At 33.8% G+C, this 21,581-nt stretch overlaps 1 protein-coding gene across 1 annotated transcript; it reads right to left on the bottom strand.

Moving 5' to 3' along the window:
- Positions 1 to 608: 608 nt before the first annotated feature.
- LOC141391051 (neprilysin-1-like) lies at positions 609 to 18,041 on the bottom strand. The gene is made up of 2 exons (XM_073963972.1): positions 16,682 to 18,041; positions 609 to 1,675 (listed from the first exon to the last, which is right to left on the bottom strand). Exons 1-2 carry the CDS (start codon positions 17,831 to 17,833, stop codon positions 668 to 670), a joined length of 2,160 nt encoding a protein of 719 aa, XP_073820073.1. The 5' UTR covers positions 17,834 to 18,041; the 3' UTR covers positions 609 to 667.
- Positions 18,042 to 21,581: the final 3,540 nt, after the last annotated feature.

The following is a 21,581-nucleotide window of genomic DNA, read 5'->3' as shown; positions in this document are numbered from 1 at the left end:
TATTGTTTTGGCGAATGTCTCTGGCTGTCTGAGATATATTTTAGAAAAAATAAAATAATTTTTGGCGATTAAATGTCGTTATTTGAGGTTAAACTTCTTGTATAACTCTTTAGAGCTGACCCTTTCTTAATACTTTGTGTTTTTAGGTATTGTACTTTATAAAAAGCACAAAATTAGTGTCAGATGGTAAATATTGAGACCATAGAAAGCTTAGAAGTTGTTTTTGTGCTTTATATATATTCCTGGACATCGATAAATGTACGTTTTTCCTCAGAGTTCTCAAGAAGTGAATAGATTCTGCGGAATTCTTGGCGAAAATTACATACGGAAGGCTTTGAATTGTCTTGTAATATGGTCTGATACAATCCTTGGGCATCAGTTCTTTACTTACCCTAAAACCCGAGATTTAGGGGTGTATGTAAACTTTTGTCCCTGTCTGTATATTAGAGAGGCGTCTTTTTCCTCCGTGTAGCATCAGCAGTTTAAGTTGGTCGATGATCTGACACTCACTCATTAACTCAGTCAGTCACTCACTCATCACTAAGCTCATTTATATATTAAGATGTATTTTTTTCATTATTTTACAAAGACATTGAAACAAAAATCAATTATTTTAAAAAATTTACCTTAAATTTATTGCTTATACAAATATTTTTGTTTCTTAAATCTACCATATTATACACTTATCTGCAAAAGGATTCATCGCACCACCCAGTGGGCAATCATAGGCTTGGGCAAAATCTGCATTATTTGACATCATTCCTAACACACGATACTTGTCAATTGTATGTAAATCCGTCAATTCTTCCCAATAATTTGCCTCCGTATACGATGAACACCACAACTGGGCTGTGCCCAAGAAAAACAGCTGTTCCGGTGTAAAATACAACCCAGGCATTCTTTCATCGCTGTCATCAAAATATGATATTGGATTCTCTGCAGCCATATTTTCCCGCAGACGGCGATATGCCAACAATGCAACACGTAGACCACCAGCGTCGGCAATATTTTCATCTCTTGTGATATTACCGTTAATGTTGCGATTAATTTCCGGCACACGATAGTTGCTAAAATAATCAACAAAACATTGGGCCCTTTCCTTAAATAATTTGTCTGCATACTCTGACCACCAGTAACGTTTATTGCCAGCGTAATCATGTTTGGCACCCTCTGTATCAAGGGCATGAGTTAGCTCATGACCCACCAAATAGCCAAGGGTACCATATTTTAAAGAATTAGGCCACGACTTATCGAACACTGGTGGATTTAATACTCCAGCCATGACATACATTGAATTGTCATTGTTGTAATAAAAAGCATTGGCCTGCATACCCACTAGCAATTGTAGCGGCTTTGTGGTATTATCCAGTTCCGCTGCGTGCAGACCATTATAACGCTCAATGAATTGTTCAAATTTCCTTAAGTTTAAATTATTAGCTTCGTAATTACCACCATCAATGAACTGGAGATTTTTCATTTCAGCTATTAGGCGTTGTATGGTTTCGGGTGTTTCATGCCGTCCAATAACTTTGTTGATATTCGTCTCCTTGAGAATAGCTTCTTCACGAGTCTCATCATCTAACCAATCGGCTGCTTCAACCAGAGAGCGTAAACTTAATTTGATATCATCAATCATTGCATTTACTTCGCCGAATAATTCGTCGTTGGTGTAGATCTGCAAAGAAGTGTTAATGAGCTATTAATAATCACAACGAATAAGATTTTTTATTTCTTTTCTTTTTAAATTACGCAGGGTGTTAGTAATTGCGGGGGAGATCTTTGTTAAGATGTCCATGAATAGAGTGTGGTTTATTAAACTCTATATTTACTGTTATGAGATTCAAATAAATCTCTTTTTATATTAGCTCAGTGTCAAGGTGTCAGCTTTGACATTGAAGTCACTGATAACCCTAAATAAAATCATGTCGGCAGTTAATCGGTTGAATATCACAGAAAGATCGTGTAGAGGATGAACGCTACCATGGAACGGTCCTGATCGTCTTACCATGTAAAGTCCAGGATTTGTTGCCGGCCAGGCAACATCAAACATTTATCAACAGTGGCAATGTACCCATCAGTAATGTTGGCGAAATTTCCTCAATATTTCAGCCATGTAAAACTTCTCTGCAAGTGGTGTCTTAGGACACGCTGTTGTATGATACATTTTACATTTTGGGTCAACTTTTATGTATAAGGGGACAAATTCTATTATCTTTCGACCTGGTCACCAAGCATTTGTTCGAGTTATATGTTTTAAATATTAATTTAAGTCGATGAAAAGTACCCTGTTTCACAACTCCATAAACAATATCAAACATTTTGCAAATCTTCTATGAAAAAAATTGTTTTTATCTGGAAATTACACAGAAAAATTTTGATTTAAAACTTTTGATTAAAAGTTTAATCACCATATTTTTGTCGAATGTCGATAAAATATTACAAACATATTGGGAAAATATTTATCAAACATGCAAATATTATTAAAAAGCGATCGATAAACGATTTCAAACAAATAATTCATTGAAATTTGTTTATGTCATGTTCATACCAGCATTTGAATCACGTCGTTCGTTCTCATAATTACGTACACGAATTAACCCGTTCATACGACATGGTACACAATTCATAGCAACATGATTCATATTTTCATAGTTTTTGTTTTCTGATTTTAAAGAAAGTTTCAACCAAAATACGGGTAAAATTATTTTATATGAACTGAAAAAATATTTATCCTTCTTTCAGATATCTATTTAATATTAAATTCTATTATTTTCATTCATGTTTTCCATTTTTTCTCACAATTTTGGTGTTTTCAGTATATTTTCAAATTTTTCTATTTCAATAATTAACGAGAGAGAGACCTGCCAACATATCTTTTTGGTATACAGACATTCCGGCATGCATTTGATTTTTGTTTCTAAATTTGTACACGAATTTGAAACGATGGACAAGAAATGCAACTGCAATGGAAGAGAAAACAAAATTTGCTATGATTTGAATGTATACTAGTCGTTAAACTGTTTAATTTTCATTCATATTTTGCAGTTTTTCTAAAAAGTTGTGGATTTTTAATAAATTTTTAATTTTTTATGTTTCCTGTCATAATTAATTTATTTCGATAAATTCTCTCATTTGTTAGAGATGGGACATATTTTATCGTCGTTCTGAGAGTAATTTAAATTGAACAATGTACAAAAATCGTTGTTCGTTCTCGAAATTTTGTATGGGAAATGAAGTAATTGTATCGTAATTTGGGGTCGAACAACGAATAGAGAGCGAATTACCGCTAGTCTGAACATGGCATAAAATGTTTTAACCAATATTTGTTGTTATAATGGTTTTCAGCGTGTTGTCACATGTTCTCACTCTCAAGAGCGAGAGAAAATAACTGTTTATGGCATAGAGAGATTTTCCGCTACAATAATGTGCTGTGTTTGTGTCGTTGCTATGTTTATGTCAAAGCATGGGTATGACATTTCTGCGGCATGGAGGGAACGTGAGAGTGACGTTAAGTTTTTTTATTTACTTGTTGCCCGGTGAATGCTTGTATGTATACTAAAACTTTGGTTTGTTGTTTTAATGAACCTAACAAAAGAAGAGGGAACGAAAAAAATGTTTTGTTCTGTTTCGATAGAAGAAGAAGCAAGAAGCATTTATTTTTAATCAACAGTTTGGTGTCAGTTTGTTTAAGACGTTCCCTGTGATCAGATCAAAAAGTGTGAAAATAAATCAGTGTTAATGTGTAAATTATCGTGCTTATTTATACATTTTATGATTGGAACCAAATTTTGTAATTGAATCCAAAAATCGGAAAAAGGAGAATGGGAATATTTTATTCGACGAAGAAGCAATCGCACGGTAATACTATTTTATATATTTGAAAAATGATGTACCTATATTACATTTTATTCCAGATGCCGATTTCCCGCTGATGATTTTTAATGTAAAATGAGAATTTGTTTTATTTCATAACTAACGAGAAGCGTTCAACGAGATTCCTGTATTTTACATTTAAACGTGTTTTATTTGTTCTCTTCTATTTAAATTCAAGTGTGATGCTAAATTATTACTTTTGTTATAAATTTTTCCATACCGTTTTTCTTTCATGTTATTTCTTGTACGATTTATAATTGTACATGTAGTCTGTTGTTGCTTTTGTGTTTGGCATTTCTATACATTTTAATAAAAGAAGTAACCACCACCATTTATAAATGTGTGCGTATGTATCTATCTTTTTGTGGCTTTTGGGTTTGTATTTAACAAAAAAAAAAAAAATCAACAAAATAATTGTAAATATGAACATATTTTTATCGATATTTACTTTGATATTGTATATGTGACAATTTTCTTTATCAAATAAAAAAATTTCTTTATCAAAAAAGTTTGTTATGGGCTGCTCTAGAACTGCAAGAATCTACTAATTTTTACTATGTTTTCCGATAACATAAAGGAACAAATGTTATCGCAGTAAAAAATAGTAGCCTATTGCAGGTATTTTATCGATTGAAAAAATTATTGATCATAAAGCTCGATTCCAAAGGGAAATTAATTAAAAAACGAAAAAAATTAAATTCAATAAAATTCTTAGTTAATTTGAGAATTGCTTTATTAAAATAATTTCTAATGAAAACTACAATTTTTTATAGACGATTGTCAATATGAACATTACATTTATCGGCAAAAAATCAATTAAAAATTAATCAGATGTTTGATTTTTTTTATCATATAGTTACATTTTTTTCTGTGTAATGTTTTACTAAAATGTGCCTATAATGCTATACCGGTGTCCATGGTGTGTCCCGGAGTGGTTTGTATACATTTATCGCTGTCAAGCCTTTTTTTAACTTCCGTTGATGACCTCTGAAAAATTGGTTAATAATTCGTAATTTTTTATTATATTTCTCGTTGGAACCCACACAACCACCAAATTATGTGGTCGGTTTCGCTGTTAGTTAGGCAGCTCATCAGACATATCGGCTGTGGAGTGGCTTCTCTGGCAATTCGAAACTCATACTTATAGCTTCGACTTTTCAAAAGCAATCTGTTTTTGCAGTGATGAGCTTTTTCCCATTCAACCTGCTTGGCTTTCATGACAAACGCTTCGTTCGAATCTTCGGCTTTCCTTTTTCATTTGTAAAAATCTTTGACCATTCAGCTCAACTCCAACGAGAAATTAATTAAAATTGTTATTAAAATGATCTACGCTCTATCAGGCAAAATGTTTAAATTCGTATTATTATTATTTGATCATCCTCTGTCCATTTACATTCTTCTTTTCTAATGGCAATTTTACTACTTTTTACGAAGATTAAAACATGCGTTCGTTCCTCCGTTATTTCAAGTTATTTCATTTTTATACCCTCCATTATTATATGGAGGGCATATTAAATTTGTTGTTCTGTTTGTAACGAATTGAAATAATAATTTGCGATTCCATCCCTATCTTCTATATCTATAAAATGTACACGCAGAGAAAAAATATGATTGATTCAACAATATTCGAAGAGCAAAATATGATATTGTTAGATTCCGCATGTAGTATTGTGAGTGCAACAATCGTTTTTGTTAATTACAACAATTGTTTTTGTCATATCCAACAATAGCTTTTGTCTTTTTTTGTCTGCTGGACAATATTATTCTCTTTTCTTCGATAATTTTCTTTTCTTTTCTCGGTATTCGATGCCGTGGTGAAAAAAAAAACAATTTTTGTGAGTTTTGTTCGTATGTGTTCCTCTTATCTTTGTTTTTCTTTTTATTTTATCCTTGTTCTTTTTTGTGTATTGTACACAATGAGATTTTTGTTTTTGTTTGTTTCTTCTTTCTCGTTCTTCTTTGTGTTTTGATAGTTGAGTTTGAGCTTTTGGTCGTAATTTGTGCTTTATATTCATATTTGTTTTGGCTTTGTGGTATTCCTAATGTTGGGGTTAGTTGCTTAGAGAATGAGCGCCATGGAGTAGTTATGTTTCTTCATTCAATTTGTTGTTTTTTTAGTTAGACCTGGCAAAACCTGGCCTGATCATAATATTATACGTGACATTTACACCAAAGTTATGTGAAAAGTGTATATGAGAATTTTCTGGGCTGACAATAGTTTTTGTAAAAATTCTAGATTATAATAGTTCCTACCATAGGTATTGTCAATGATTTTTACAAAAGTTAGGAATTTCGCAAGTTGTTTTTGTTTTGTACGTTTGGAGAAAACGATGGTATTTTTGGATTTGCAATTGCAATGCTTGAACAAAACAAATGAATTGTTGGAACAAAAATAGATATTGTTGTTCCAACAAAAGCGAAAAATATTTTTTCTCTGTGTGTATTGACTCTTAAAAAAGACTATATTAATTTTAGGAATTCAGCGTTGAACTGGAGATATAGCATCAGGATCGGAGGTGCCTCCGAAAAATTTAAATTTTGTATGCGAATATCTAGAACGGTTACAGATACAGTCTATAAATTTGTAATATGCGTAGGGATTTGGTCTAGAAATAAATTTGCAAAATTATATTGAAATCGGTTACTGATTTGAATATAGCTCCAATACACATTTTCTGCTAATTTCATTTATTTGATGCACCAAAAACGCTATATACATATGTCGAATTTCAATGAAATTTTGAAAGTGTGGCACGGTGCTCTTGGACAAACTTTAAATGAAAGAAGCTTATACCTGGGAAGTTTTTGCGGATTCTGAAACTACAATGTTCATAGATGAGAAAAATCAAAACAACAACAAAACAAGTAAAAAAGCGTTAAGTTCGGCCGGGCCGAACTTTTCATACCCTCCACCATAAAATATTCTGAACTAAAATGGAATAATTAGTTTTCATTCCTGTCCCTAACTTTAAGTGGGTACGTTAAAATGTCAGATAATGTACATAAAATGCTTCATTCGGGAGGCCCTATTTTATGGTGCCTATATCTACCTATGTATGTTGACAATTTTTGGTGGGCGAGAAATTGGGAGGTACCGTTATATAGGGGTTATAATAAAACATGGACCTCTGTTGACAGTTTTTGATGGGAGCCGTTGATGTCAAATAACTCCTAATTCGGTTAAATATTTTAGCTAGAATCCTTAAAATACCGAAAATCGGCACATAACACTTCACACACACACACTTTAAATGTCATTAACAGCTAGTTCGGAGGTATGTGGGCTATTCGAAAATATGAACTTAAATGAACAATTTTTGTTGGCTTTTAAATTTCAAATTACAGAAAGTTCGTCCAAAAAATAAAGCTATGGTACGGAAAATCGGGAGGTTTGTTTGGGGCTATACCAAAACATGGACCTACGTGGTTAGACATTTAAGTAAAATCCTCAAAGTACCGAAAATCGGGAAGTATCGTTTTATTGGGGCTATGTTGAAAATTGTTGATGCAGATGTGTGGTGACCACTACAACCTTCAAATGTCAAATTACAGTTAGTTCGGTTAAAAATTGTAGCTAAAATTGCCAATTACTGAAAATTGGGAGGTATCGCTATATGGGAACATGGACCTATGTTGACAATTTTTTATGGAGAGGTGTTGTGACCACTAAGAACTTCATATGTCAAATTACTGCTAGTTCGGTTTAATATTGTAGCTAAAATCATCAAATTGCTGAAAATCGGGAGGTACTTTTATATGGGAGCTTTATCAATACATCGACCTTTCTTGCCAATTTTTGGTGGAGAGGTGTGGTGACCACTAAGAATTTCAAATGTCAAATGTTCAAATTACAGATAATTCGGTTAAAACTTGTAGGTAAAATTCTCAAAATACCGAAAATCCGTTATATGGGGATACCGAAATCCGTTATAGCTAATTCGGTCTAGAAATGTGAATTTAAACGTCAAAATACCTGAAATCGGGCGGTAACGTTATATGGGGGCTATTCCAAAACATGGACCTATGTCCACAAGTTTTGTTATATAAGTTTATTGACATTAAAGAACCCTAAATATCAATTTATAGATAAATCGGTCTGAAAATGTAACTAAAAACGTCAAAATGCCATAAATCGGGGGTACCGTTATATGGGAGCTATACCAAAACGTGGATGTATGTCCACAACTTTAGTTATATAAGTTTATTGACACTTAAGAACCCTAAATGTCAAATTTTAGCTAAATCGGTCTGAAAATGTAGCTATAGACGTCAAAATACCATAAATCGGGGTGTACCGTTATATGGGGGCTATACCAAAACGTGGACCTATGTCCACAAGTTTTGTTATATAAGTTAAGTGACGCTTAAGAGCCCCAAATGTCAAATTTTAGCTAAATCGATCTGAAAATGTAGCTAAAAACTTCAAAATACCGTAAATCGGGGGTATCGTTATATGGGGGCTATACCAAAACGTGGACCTATGTCCACAACTTTTGTTATATAACTTTATTGACACTTAAGAACCCTAAATGTCAAATTTTAGCTAAATCGGTCTGAAATTGTAGCTAAAAACGTAAAAATACCGTAAATCGGGGGGTACCGTTATATGGGGGCTATAACAAAACGTGGACCTATGTCCACAACTTTTGTTATATAAGTTAACTAGCTTAACCCGGTGCGCTTTGCTACCCGGAATAAGGTACATAATAAAGTAATAATAATTAAATTCCCTTTAAATTGTACAATTTTTTAAATATTTCAATGCATAAATATAGGATGACGGCGTTTTCTACCCCTTCAGTGCTATGTATGGAGCTTAACATGATATTTTTGTATGGTGCAGAAGGTAACGTTCCTCTTAAATCCTTTCGGACTATAGGTACTCTTACGTAGGTCACATTTACAAATTGTGCTCTTATGTGGTATGAGGTACTTAGTATGTGGTATTTAGTAAATTTAGTCTTGGTTAAATTCTTTCTGACTATAAGTACACGCGAACTATAATGATGACTTTTAATGACATCAAAATCGCTACTTAAATAACGAATCAGAAATTCAATATTTTATATTTGATATTATTTTAATAAAAGAACAAACTGAAATCTGAACTGATTTCACAATAATTTTTCACATATTTTACAAATCTTGACAATAATTTCAATATGATTTGTCAAACTTAATTGGACATTTGTCAAAATTAATTGACCGAAAATATATATGAAATCGAAATCTGAACCTATTTCAATATAATTTGAAATTTCATTGAAATTGGATAAACACGCTACGTTTTTAGTGCATCAAATACACGAACTGGATCTAAAATATATGAGGTGCTCAGCGCGAAAACGACCCACTGTATCGCGAGTTCATATTAACTGTGGCCAAAAATAAAAAAAAAATAGAAGGAGTTATCGTAGGTGCATCAATTTTGGTACACATACCTATTATTGACTTACAATCTACAGGATAAAAAGTTGGGATGGTCTGTCCGCGTTTTGATATAGTCCCTATAGAACCGTACCTCTCGATTTTCGGGATTTTAAAAGTTTTAGGCATAATGACCAACCGAAATTACTTAAATTTGGTGGTTAGTCTTCGGCAGAGGTATAAAATATTTCAAAAGAGAATTGTGGGTGTAGGTCCACGTTTTGATATCGTGCATAGGTCCACACGTTCATATAGCCCCCATAGGAAAGTAACTCCCGATTTTCGGTATTTTCGACGCTTTTGCCTGATTAGCACACCGAAATGGCTGAAAGTTTGTATTAAGTCTTCGTTGGGGGCTTATAACTTTCCACCAGAAATCTGTTGGTATAGGTCCTCGTCTTCCTATAGCCCATATAGAACCGTACCTGCCCATTTTCGGTATTTTGAATGTTGTGGCGTCAATATCCACGCGAAATGACTGAAATTTAGTGTTTGATCATCATATGTTTTGAAAACATATTGAATACATCAAACTCTTGTCTTTATATATGAAACATTTCCTTTAAAAAAATGTTTTGACCGATTAATGGTAAAAAACGGTCCATTTTTTGTAAAAAATCGAATTTTGACTTTCGCTGTTCACCATTTTTTAAAAGTCTCTCGTATTAAAGCAATGTTGTTAAGTACTTAATAAGCCCACAAAAATATATGATGATCGGTTCATTCATTTTCGCGCTATAGCCAACATCGAAGAGCGCTTTCTTAAAAATGAGATATTTATATTCCACTGTGGGCCACGGTCGGGACACTGTGAGGTCTAACCCACATGCCCAAAAATTGAATTGTCTATAAAGATGAAACGGGAACCTTTTGAAATACATTCTAAAAAATTCCATATTGCATTATTTTAGAAAGAAATAAAACCTAGTGTTATTCAATGCAATATGGAGTTTTTTAGTAGACATTTCAATAGGTTCTGTTTAGATCTTTTTAGCCTGTTTGATTTTTTTGGTCATGAGGGATAGGTCGTTTTGGCGCTGAGCGCCACATATATGGCAGCTATATCCAAATATGAACTGATTTCAATATAATTGACATACATACTTTTAAACCACATTCCAAATTTCAATGAAATTGGAAATACATAGCGTGTTTGTTTTATCAAATATATAAAATCGGTCAAACATATATATGGGAGCTATACCGAAATTTGGGATACTTTTATCTAAATTACTTTCCGCCACAGACCCAGTTTTTGGAGACTAAATCTATTACCGTTCAATAGATATCCGCATACAACTTTTACATTTTTTGGAGATACCTCCGATCCCGATGCTGTATCTCCAGTTCAACGTAGAATTTCAAAAATTTATATATCCAATGTTACTTTCAGGCGACACAGCCATATTCTCTGAAAATCTCTCTTCAAAATATATTTTTGCAAATTTCCGCGATATCTGAAAAATTATATACGCCAGATCCTTCAATGGATAAATACGAACAGGTTGAAACATATTCTCTAGCAATCTTTCTTCGAAATATATTTTTGCAAATTTTCGCGGATTTTTCGCGATATCTCAAAAATAATATACGTCAGATCCTTCCTTGGATAAATAAGAACATTTTGACACAATTTTTTCTGACAATCTTTCTTCAAAATATATTTTTGCAAATTTTCACGGATTTTTCGCGATATCTCAAAAATAAAATACATCAGATCATTCCTTGGATAAGTACGAACATTTTGAGACAATATTCTCTGACAATCTCTCTTCAAAATATATTTGTGCAAATTTTCACGGATTTTTCGCGATTTCTCAAAAATAAAATACGTCAGATCCTTCTTTGGATAAATAAGGTCATTTTGAGGCAATATTCTCTGACAATCTTTCTTCACAATATATTTTTGCAGATTTTCACGGATTCTTCGCGATATCTTAAAAATAAAATACGTCAGATCCTCCCTTGGATAAATACGAACATTTTAAGACAAACGCGAAACAAATCGGCTGTAAACTGGTTGAGTTTTTGATTCTCTAATCCCATTTCGATAGAACTTGCGCAAGCAAAATCGTGAAAACCTAAAAAACCGTACAAATGTGAAATTTGACCGCTATTTACTTAAAAAGCGCTCCGGGGATTTCTATACCCTCCACCATAGTATGGAGGGTATATTAGGTTTGTTTTTCCGTATGTAACGCATTGAAATACTCATTTGCGACCCTATAAAGTATATATATTCTTGATCAGAGTAAAATTCTGAGTCGATCTGTGCACGTCCGTCTGTGGTAATCACTCTAGAACCCACAAAAATGGAGATAGAACGCTGAATTTTGGGAAAATGCGTCTTTTGTTTGCAGGCAGGTCAAGTTCGATCATGGGCTATATCGGTCCACGTTTTGGTATAGCCCCAATATAACGGTACCCCCCGATTTACGGTATTTTGCCGTTTTTATTTTATTTGACATTTAGGGTTCTTAAGTGTCAATAAACTTATATAACAAAAGTTGTGGACATGGGTCCACGTTTTGGTATAGCACCCATATAACGGTACCCCCCGATTTACTGTATTTTGCCGTTTTTAGATAAATTTTCAGACCGATTTAGCTATAATTTGACATTTAGGGTTCTTAAGTGTCAATCTATTATATAAAACTCAAATGACGTTCGTACGTGAATCAAAAACTCAACCAGTTTACAGCCGATTTGTTTCGCGTTTGTCTTAAAATGTTCGTATTTATCCAAGGGAGGATCTGACGTATTTTATTTTTAAGATATCGCGAAGAATCCGTGAAAATCTGCAAAAATATATTGTGAAGAAAGATTGTCAGAGAATATTGCCTCCAAATGACCTTATTTATCCAAAGAAGGATCTGACGTATTTTATTTTTGAGAAATCGCGAAAAATCCGTGAAAATTTGCACAAATATATTTTGAAGAGAGATTGTCAGAGAATATTGTCTCAAAATGTTCGTACTTATCCAAGGAATGATCTGATGTATTTTATTTTTGAGATATTGCGAAAAATCCGTGAAAATTTGCAAAAATATATTTTGAAGAAAGATTGTCAGAAAAAATTGTCTCAAAATGTTCTTATTTATCCAAGGAAGGATCTGACGTATATTATTTTTGAGATATCGCGAAAAATCCGCGAAAATTTGCAAAAATATATTTCGAAGAAAGATTGCTAGAGAATATGTTTCAACCTGTTCGTATTTATCCATTGAAGGATCTGGCGTATATAATTTTTCAGATATCGCGGAAATTTGCAAAAATATATTTTGAAGAGAGATTTTCAGAGAATATGGCTGTGTCGCCTGAAAGTAACATTGGATATATAAATTTTTGAAATTCTACGTTGAACTGGAGATACAGCATCGGGATCGGAGGTATCTCCAAAAAATGTAAAAGTTGTATGCGGATATCTATTGAACGGTAATAGATTTAGTCTCCAAAAACTGGGTCTGTGGCGGAAAGTAATTTAGATAAAAGTATCCCAAATTTCGGTATAGCTCCCATATATATGTTTGACCGATTTTATATATTTGATAAAACAAACACGCTATGTATTTCCAATTTCATTGAAATTTGGAATGTGGTTTAAAAGTATGTATGTCAATTATATTGAAATCAGTTCATATTTGGATATAGCTGCCATATATGTGGCGCTCAGCGCCAAAACGACCTATCCCTCATGACCAAAAAAATCAAACAGGCTAAAAAGATCTAAACAGAACCTATTGAAATGTCTACTAAAAAACTCCATATTGCATTGAATAACACTAGGTTTTATTTCTTTCTAAAATAATGCAATATGGAATTTTTTAGAATGTATTTCAAAAGGTTCCCGTTTCATCTTTATAGACAATTCAATTTTTGGGCATGTGGGTTAGACCTCACAGTGTCCCGACCGTGGCCCACAGTGGAATATAAATATCTCATTTTTAAGAAAGCGCTCTTCGATGTTGGCTATAGCGCGAAAATGAATGAACCGATCATCATATATTTTTGTGGGCTTATTAAGTACTTAACAACATTGCTTTAATACGAGAGACTTTTAAAAAATGGTGAACAGCGAAAGTCAAAATTCGATTTTTTACAAAAAATGGACCGTTTTTTACCATTAATCGGTCAAAACATTTTTTTAAAGGAAATGTTTCATATATAAAGACAAGAGTTTGATGTATTCAATATGTTTTCAAAACATATGATGATCAAACACTAAATTTCAGTCATTTCGCGTGGATATTGACGCCACAACATTCAAAATACCGAAAATGGGCAGGTACGGTTCTATATGGGCTATAGGAAGACGAGGACCTATACCAACAGATTTCTGGTGGAAAGTTATAAGCCCCCAACGAAGACTTAATACAAACTTTCAGCCATTTCGGTGTGCTAATCAGGCAAAAGCGTCGAAAATACCGAAAATCGGGAGTTACTTTCCTATGGGGGCTATATGAACGTGTGGACCTATGCACGATATCAAAACGTGGACCTACACCCACAATTCTCTTTTGAAATATTTTATACCTCTGCCGAAGACTAACCACCAAATTTAAGTAATTTCGGTTGGTCATTATGCCTAAAACTTTTAAAATCCCGAAAATCGAGAGGTACGGTTCTATAGGGACTATATCAAAACGCGGACAGACCATCCCAACTTTTTATCCTGTAGATTGTAAGTCAATAATAGGTATGTGTACCAAAATTGATGCACCTACGATAACTCCTTCTATTTTTTTTTTATTTTTGGCCACAGTTAATATGAACTCGCGATACAGTGGGTCGTTTTCGCGCTGAGCACCTCATATATTTTAGATCCAGTTCGTGTATTTGATGCACTAAAAACGTAGCGTGTTTATCCAATTTCAATGAAATTTCAAATTATATTGAAATAGGTTCAGATTTCGATTTCATATATATTTTCGGTCAATTAATTTTGACAAATGTCCAATTAAGTTTGACAAATCATATTGAAATTATTGTCAAGATTTGTAAAATATGTGAAAAATTATTGTGAAATCAGTTCAGATTTCAGTTTGTTCTTTTATTAAAATAATATCAAATATAAAATATTGAATTTCTGATTCGTTATTTAAGTAGCGATTTTGATGTCATTAAAAGTCATCATTATAGTTCGCGTGTACTTATAGTCAGAAAGAATTTAACCAAGACTAAATTTACTAAATACCACATACTAAGTACCACATACCACATAAGAGCACAATTTGTAAATGTGACCTACGTAAGAGTACCTATAGTCCGAAAGGATTTAAGAGGAACGTTACCTTCTGCACCATACAAAAATATCATGTTAAGCTCCATACATAGCACTGAAGGGGTAGAAAACGCCGTCATCCTATATTTATGCATTGAAATATTTAAAAAATTGTACAATTTAAAGGGAATTTAATTATTGGCATTACTTTATTATGTACCTTATTCGGGGTAGCGAAGCGCACCGGGTTAAGCTAGTTTTGTATATTTTGTATTTAAAATTTTATTTGCTTCTTTATATTTCCAACATTTATGTATATTTTGAAATAATTTTGACGTTCAATGGTTTTATGGTCCTTCAAGATGTTTACGTAGGGAACAGGTTGACTTCCCAGCAAACCAAATGTGGGATGTCCGACACATCTGAACACTTTCGAAAGTCATTCAGATTTCGTTCCGATTTCTATACGATTTTTCGTAGAGGAATTCGTTCAGATTTCGTTCCGATTTCGGAGAGAATGTCGGAAGTAATTTTCCCTTCGAATATACCAATGTTTTCTCACAACAACCACCTTTTGTATGTATCTAACATCAAGGGGTTGGTTTCATTTTAGTTTGTTGTCGAAATACAAAGTGGTTGGTTATAAAATTGGCATATATAATTTTTAAATATTTTAAATATAAATGCAACATATAATAATTCAATATAGTGCTGATGGACTCAACCTATTCGTACACAAATTTTATATTGTTCTACTATAACTACAAAATGATAACAAGAGTGAAAATCATTAAAAACCTTTGAAATTACAATTTTCCAATAAAAAACATAACAAAGAAAAAATTATCAATAAAAAATAGGCGCAAGAGAAAAATGTTTTCCCTCGATATTCGTACGACATTATTCCAAAATCGTTCAGAAATCTTTACGAAGATTCGGAAGGTACCTCCGATTTTCATACGACATTATTCCGCAATCGTTCAGAAATATGTACCAAAATTCTGAAGCAAAAATTCGCCTTCCGAATTTCCCAAGGATTTTCTTTCGATTTCGTTCCGAATTCTGACCGAAATCGATCCGATTTCGTTCCGAAATTATGTCAACCTCTTCATACAACTTTCGTTAAGATATCGTTACGATTTTGGATCCGACATCGAGGTAGCGTCCGAATTTTGATCCGATTTCGTTACGATGTCGGTACGATTAGTTTGCCGGGTTTATAAGAAAGATAGTGAATGTCTTGGTGAGGGTTGCGTGTGTAGAGTAGGGAGACTTCTAATTAAACAGGGATCTATTTTTATAAAATACAGTTCACTTGAGAATGTTAAAAAAGTGGTACGCAGACCGTCTTCTTGTGAGAGGTCATTTGAACAAAATGACATAAGAATTTTACTTGCTACACATGTTATGTTTGTGATACAACACTAGTCCATGTTAGGTTAAGTCAAATTGTAATACTCAGTTCTTAAGAATATTTTTTGCTTTAATAAAACAGTGTACTATATGCATTCATCAAAGAAAGAACAATGATCCCAGTTTATCAGTCCCATTTGATCACTAAATTGGTTGTAATATAGCCCTCATAGAATGTTAACTTCCGATTTTCGATATTTTTATGGTTTTGGCCTGGCTTGGTATTAAGTCTTCGCTTGGGCTACACATTTTTTCTGAAATTTGTCGGTGCATGTCAATATTTTGACATAGGATCCATATAACGATACTTCTTGATTTTGGGAAATTTTAAGGCCTTAGCCACATTATCCAACCGAAATAGCTGAAATTTGGTATAAAGTCTTCTTTGGGAGATTAAAACATTCCCGAAGAGATGGTACAGTTCCACGTTCTTATCTCCTCCCGATTTTCGGTATTTGAAAATTTTAGTCACATTATTCTCACACACATTATTTAGTTTCTGTTGGAGCTTGAACATATTTCTGCACATAATCGTCGGAATGGGTCCACGTTTTAGTATAGCCCCTGTAGGATGGTACCGCCCAAAATCTGGTTCCAATATAATTTATGGCGGAGGGTATATTCGGCCCGGCCGAACAAACATATATCAGCTCTTCGTGTTATGTTTAAAGTTTAATCTCTTTTTAGCCAAATACAATGAATTGCGTTTTGAGTTCTTCGAATAATATGTATATACCTGGTTCTTACCTTTATATACAAATGATCAAATAAAAATGTCATAACTGCCCGCATTCTGCCAACACAATATTCCGTTTGGAAACGGGCATCCTTTAGCTGGGCATCTAATTCGTGTATAAATTTCAATGACAAATAATTCGCTACAGCTTCCTTGTGATTCGCACAAATGCTTTGCAATTTATAGTAGAGATAGTCACATGGTTTATAATCATCATCTTCGAACTGTAAATCCTTATTATTCCAAGTAATTTCCAAATAACTTTCCCACTGCTCTGTAACTGTGCTCTTTATCTCTGCAGCAGTAGATTCATCCAATAGACCGGTTTTATTTTTGCAAATGAATTCATTTTCATCAAATTCTTCAAAGACTACAAATATCTCCTTAAGCATTTCAAATATTCCATCAAGTATAACTGGTATTCGTTGTTCCTCAACATCGTACAAAGTTAACAAATCTGACATTCGACGATAATTTGTTTGATAAGCATTCGATGCTGTGTCTTGTATACTGTCGGGGTGAAGTTCAATGTCCAAACCAAAACTGGGTAAATCAAAATATGGCTGAAAAGGATATTCCGGGACAACACCATCACGCATCATACCATTGATGCCATAGTTGCTCATGTGAGCACTCATATTAACCCAGCTGAATTTTGAGGGATCCCAATAGGGATCTACGGCAGGAAATCCACCAATTTGTTCAATAACATTTAAATATTCCTGCGATTTCTTTTTGGTTGTCAGATCAGCTGTCAGGCAATCGTGATAGAATTTTTTGGTCAATTGAAATTCCTCGTCATATTCTGGAGCCACATCAAGAATGTTATCCCTCTGCAGTATCATTTCAGCAATATCAGTTAGCTCGTAATTGGTATCGGTGAAATGGGTACGTTTACTCTGTGACTGATGTTCTTCGATGACATTTTTCCAGTTACCACAGGCAAATTCATAAAAATCATCGCAAGGATCAATTGAAAAATTCATAAACGATAACATTTTCACAGTATATTCGGAACGCAATTGATGGGTATTATCGAATACATTATATCTGTATGTTGAATATGCTGCTTGTGCAGCAGCAATGCTACATTGAAATTTAGCAATAAAAATTAACAACAATAGTGATACACTGCACTTTATTCGCCGCTCACTTCTTAACATGATGATTATAACTTATTTTTGGTATTTATTTTCAATATCTTTTTTTTTTGGTTTCAATTACTTTCGCGTATTTTTTCAACTGTTTTTCAATAACATTTTTTGTTTTCTTAAAGGTTAATTTGCACCACCCTAATCAAATGTCATCTATCCGATACCGATACTTTTTATTCGTTTCTTTGCCTTTATCTGTGAAATCTCTGCTTCTACTAAAATTGTATTTTTATTTTTGAAAATATTTATGATGATCTGCTACAAGTTTTAAGAATTTTGCATTTACGCCCAACTTGTTCAGCTTCTATGAGACATTGGCGTAGCATGTGCAAATAAACGGGTGAGGGCATGTATAATCAAGTTACGCAGGTAACTGATAAATTTAAGCTTATGGTCTGTTCCTTTACTTTAAAAAATGGCAAACAGTGGCAAAAAATGGTAAAAGTGGTGAACTGGTCTCATATAAATTGTATGCTTGTTGAAGTAAAGGAACGCTTTGCAGGTTAAAAATGGTAAGAAATGGTAACCTCAGGCAGGTAAAGGAACAGGGGCCGAATTCTCGCATACGTGATCGAGTTATTTCGATCGATATTTTCAGTATTTGGATTACGGCATCCGTTGTCGAATACACTTTCGAGTGGAAACTTGCGAGTTTTTGCCCGCCACACATCTGCTGTCGAAATGATTATTTTTGTGGCACAAAACGAACTTTAATGAAACATTCTGCAATAAAACTAATCAGAATCACATACTAAATAATTTTTCCCATAAAATCAGTAAAAAATAGACAAAAACGGGATGTTTCTGAAAAATTAAAAATATATTTTCCAATGCCAGAGTGCGATTTTTATATTTTTACATAGTGGGATTTAGTTCGGGTCACTATTACTTTTAATTTTTCACAATTTTCTATTATTTTATAAAATTTTCATGTTTTCATTTCATTTTACTAGAAACTTGCCGCACAACAACTTGTTTGTGTGTAATATTTTGTGTTTACCATATGATTCACCGTTCGATAACCGTATGTATCGATAACTTTTTTAAATAATTTCGATCGTACAAGGGAATCCAAAAATTTCGATCGTTCGTAATTTGTCTTCGAACAAAAACTCGCTCGATAACGGATTCGAGAATTAGGCCCAGAGCTTTATATAGATGAAATAACTTTAATTTAAGAATTTGAACTGTAACTCAAATTTTAAATAAGCATATACTTAATTTGAATCAATTTTGCAACAACAACTACTGTATATAATTTACTGCAATAATGCAATTATCGCTCAATTACTATTTCTCATGTTTATTTTGTTATTATTTTTGTTGCATTCTCTCCCACATTTTTTCAGTTTTAGCTTAATTATGACGTGATTTATTATTACCCTTTCTGCTATCTGGTATATTTAACTTTTGCCTCATTTGTTGTTTACATTCATCTGTTTGTAATGACAATCGATTAACAAATGATTGTCATTTCGCTTGACCATTGTAGAAAATCCTAGATTGAAGTTGCTAGAACAGTCTATGCATCAGTGAGCGAGTACAAATACGGGAGAGTAGCAGGTGGGCGAGTGAGCTGTAAATCACACCGCGAACTAACACCATCAGATAGAGAAGATGTAAAGTAAAGCTGTGGGTGTAAATCATACCGCAAACTAACACCGTCAGTAGTGAAGTAAAGTAATTAAAAACTTTTGGAACGGTTATGCATCCGAATTCGCAATCAGAATCGGTAACTTGTGCAGTGATTCGGACCGAAAAAAGTTAACTGGGTACTAACCCTACACCACTATGTGGGGAGGGTATTATAAGTTGGTTTTTGCCAAAAGTTTGTAACGCATCGAAATAATGGTCGTAGACCCATACTTATATATACCAAAATGATTGTCTCGACGAACTGAGTCGATCTGGATATGTGTGTCCGTCCGTCCGTCTGTCCAACTAAACATTGCAATCACGTTACAGGTCGTAATTTTAATCCGATCGTCACCAAATTTTGGGTGTTGATGAAGGTCCCGGAGGGGAAGAAGCCTATTGATTTTGGTGATGGTCGGAAAATATATTGGCCATTCCGACAAAAAACTTATTTGGAGAAAAAGTCAACTTTTTATTTCAAAGCGAATCTCTCGAAAGTAGAAAATATCACCTTTGCAACGATGTAACGTAGGTTGTCGTAGGTGGTCAAACAACGAAGTTATCGCAATAGCCGCTAATAGAAGACAACTTTTCATTTTTATACCCTACACCACTATGTGGGGAGGGTATTATAAGTTGGTTTCGGCCAAAAAGTTTGTAACGCATCGAAATAATGGTCGTAGACCCATACTTATATATATCAAAATGAATGTCTCGACGAGCTGAGTCGATCTGGCTATGTGTGTCCGTCCGTCTGTCCATCTAAACCTTGTAATCACGCTACAGGCCGCAATTTTGATCGGATCGTCACGAAATTTTGGATGTTGATGAGGGTCCCGGAGGGGAAGAAGCCTATTGATTTTGGTGATGGTCGGATAATTTTTAGGGGTCGGAAAGGGCAAAAAACTTAAGTGGATAAAAAGACAACGTTTTTTTCCAAAGCCAATATCTCAGCTTCTATATGGGGTATACCAAAAGCAAAACCTGACAATAAAAGCAGAAAATATCACCTTTCTAATGATGTAAAGTAGGTGTTCGTAGGTGATCAAACAACGAAGATATCGCAATAGTAGCAATTAAAACCCCAATTTTCATTTTTGCGATTTTAATTATATTGACAAATATCACAGCTTTGGTTGAAAATTTTCCAAAAGCAAAGCCTGACTATGAAAGTAGAAGATCACGTCTTTACAATGATGCAAACTAGGTCGGCGTAGGTAACCAAATAACGGATATATCGCAATAGTCGGTAATACATCCCATTTTTCTATTTTTTTATAAATCATGCTACAGGTCACAATATTGATCGAATCGTCAAGAAAATTTCAGGGTTAATGGGGGTCTCACAGATGAAGAAGCATATTGATTTTGGTGATGGTCGGATAATATTTAGGGGTCGGAATGGGCAAACACTTATTTGGAGAAAAGTCAACATTTTATTTCAAAGCCAATATCTCTGTTTCTTTAAGAGGTATATCAAAAGCAAAACCTGATAAGGAAAGTAGAAAATATCACCTTTACAACGGTGTAAAGCAGGTTGTCGTAGGTGGTCAAATATCAAAGATATGGCAATAGCCGATAATGCATCCCATTTTCCGATTTTTTTGTAATCACGCTACAGTTCGCAATTTTGATCGGATGGTCACGAAATTTTGGGGGTTAATGGGGGTCCCACAGAGGAAGAAGCCTACTGATTTTAATGATGGTCGGATAATATTCAAGGGTCGGAATGGGCAAAAACTTATTTGGAGAAAAGGTCTACGTTTTATTTCAAAGCCAAAATCTCTGTTTCTTTAAGAGGTATATCAAAAGCAAAACCTGGCAAGGAAAGTAGAAAATATCACCTTTACAACGATGTAAAGTAGGTTGTCGTAGCTACTCAAACAACAGAGATATCGCAATAGTCGGTAATGCATCCCATTTTCCGATTTGTTTGTAATCACGCTACAGGTCGCAATTTTAATCGGATCGTCACGAATTTTTTGGGAGTTGATGCGGGTCCCACATTGGAAGAAGCCTATTGATTTTGGTGATAGCCGGATAATATTTAGGGGTCGGAATGGGGAAAAACTCATTTGGAGACAAATTCAAAGTGTAATTCTTTGTGAATATATTGGCTTCT

This window comes from Musca autumnalis, unplaced genomic scaffold (assembly GCF_047663935.1).
Source record: "Musca autumnalis isolate F117 unplaced genomic scaffold, ASM4766393v1 scaffold_1, whole genome shotgun sequence".
NCBI classification, from domain to species: domain Eukaryota; kingdom Metazoa; phylum Arthropoda; class Insecta; order Diptera; family Muscidae; genus Musca; species Musca autumnalis.
This window is presented reverse-complemented; position numbering and strand designations above follow the sequence as displayed.

What these genes read in the sequence shown, in the direction of transcription:
- LOC141391051 (XM_073963972.1), bottom strand. Translation starts at nt 17,833, where the DNA reads ATGTTAAGAAGTGAGCGGCGAATAAAGTGCAGTGTATCACTATTGTTG. An exon ending in TTGATCATTTGTATATAAAG is followed by an intron (nt 1,676 to 16,681) that starts GTAAGAACCAGG and finishes ACTTCTTTGCAG; the next exon opens with ATCTACACCAACGACGAATT.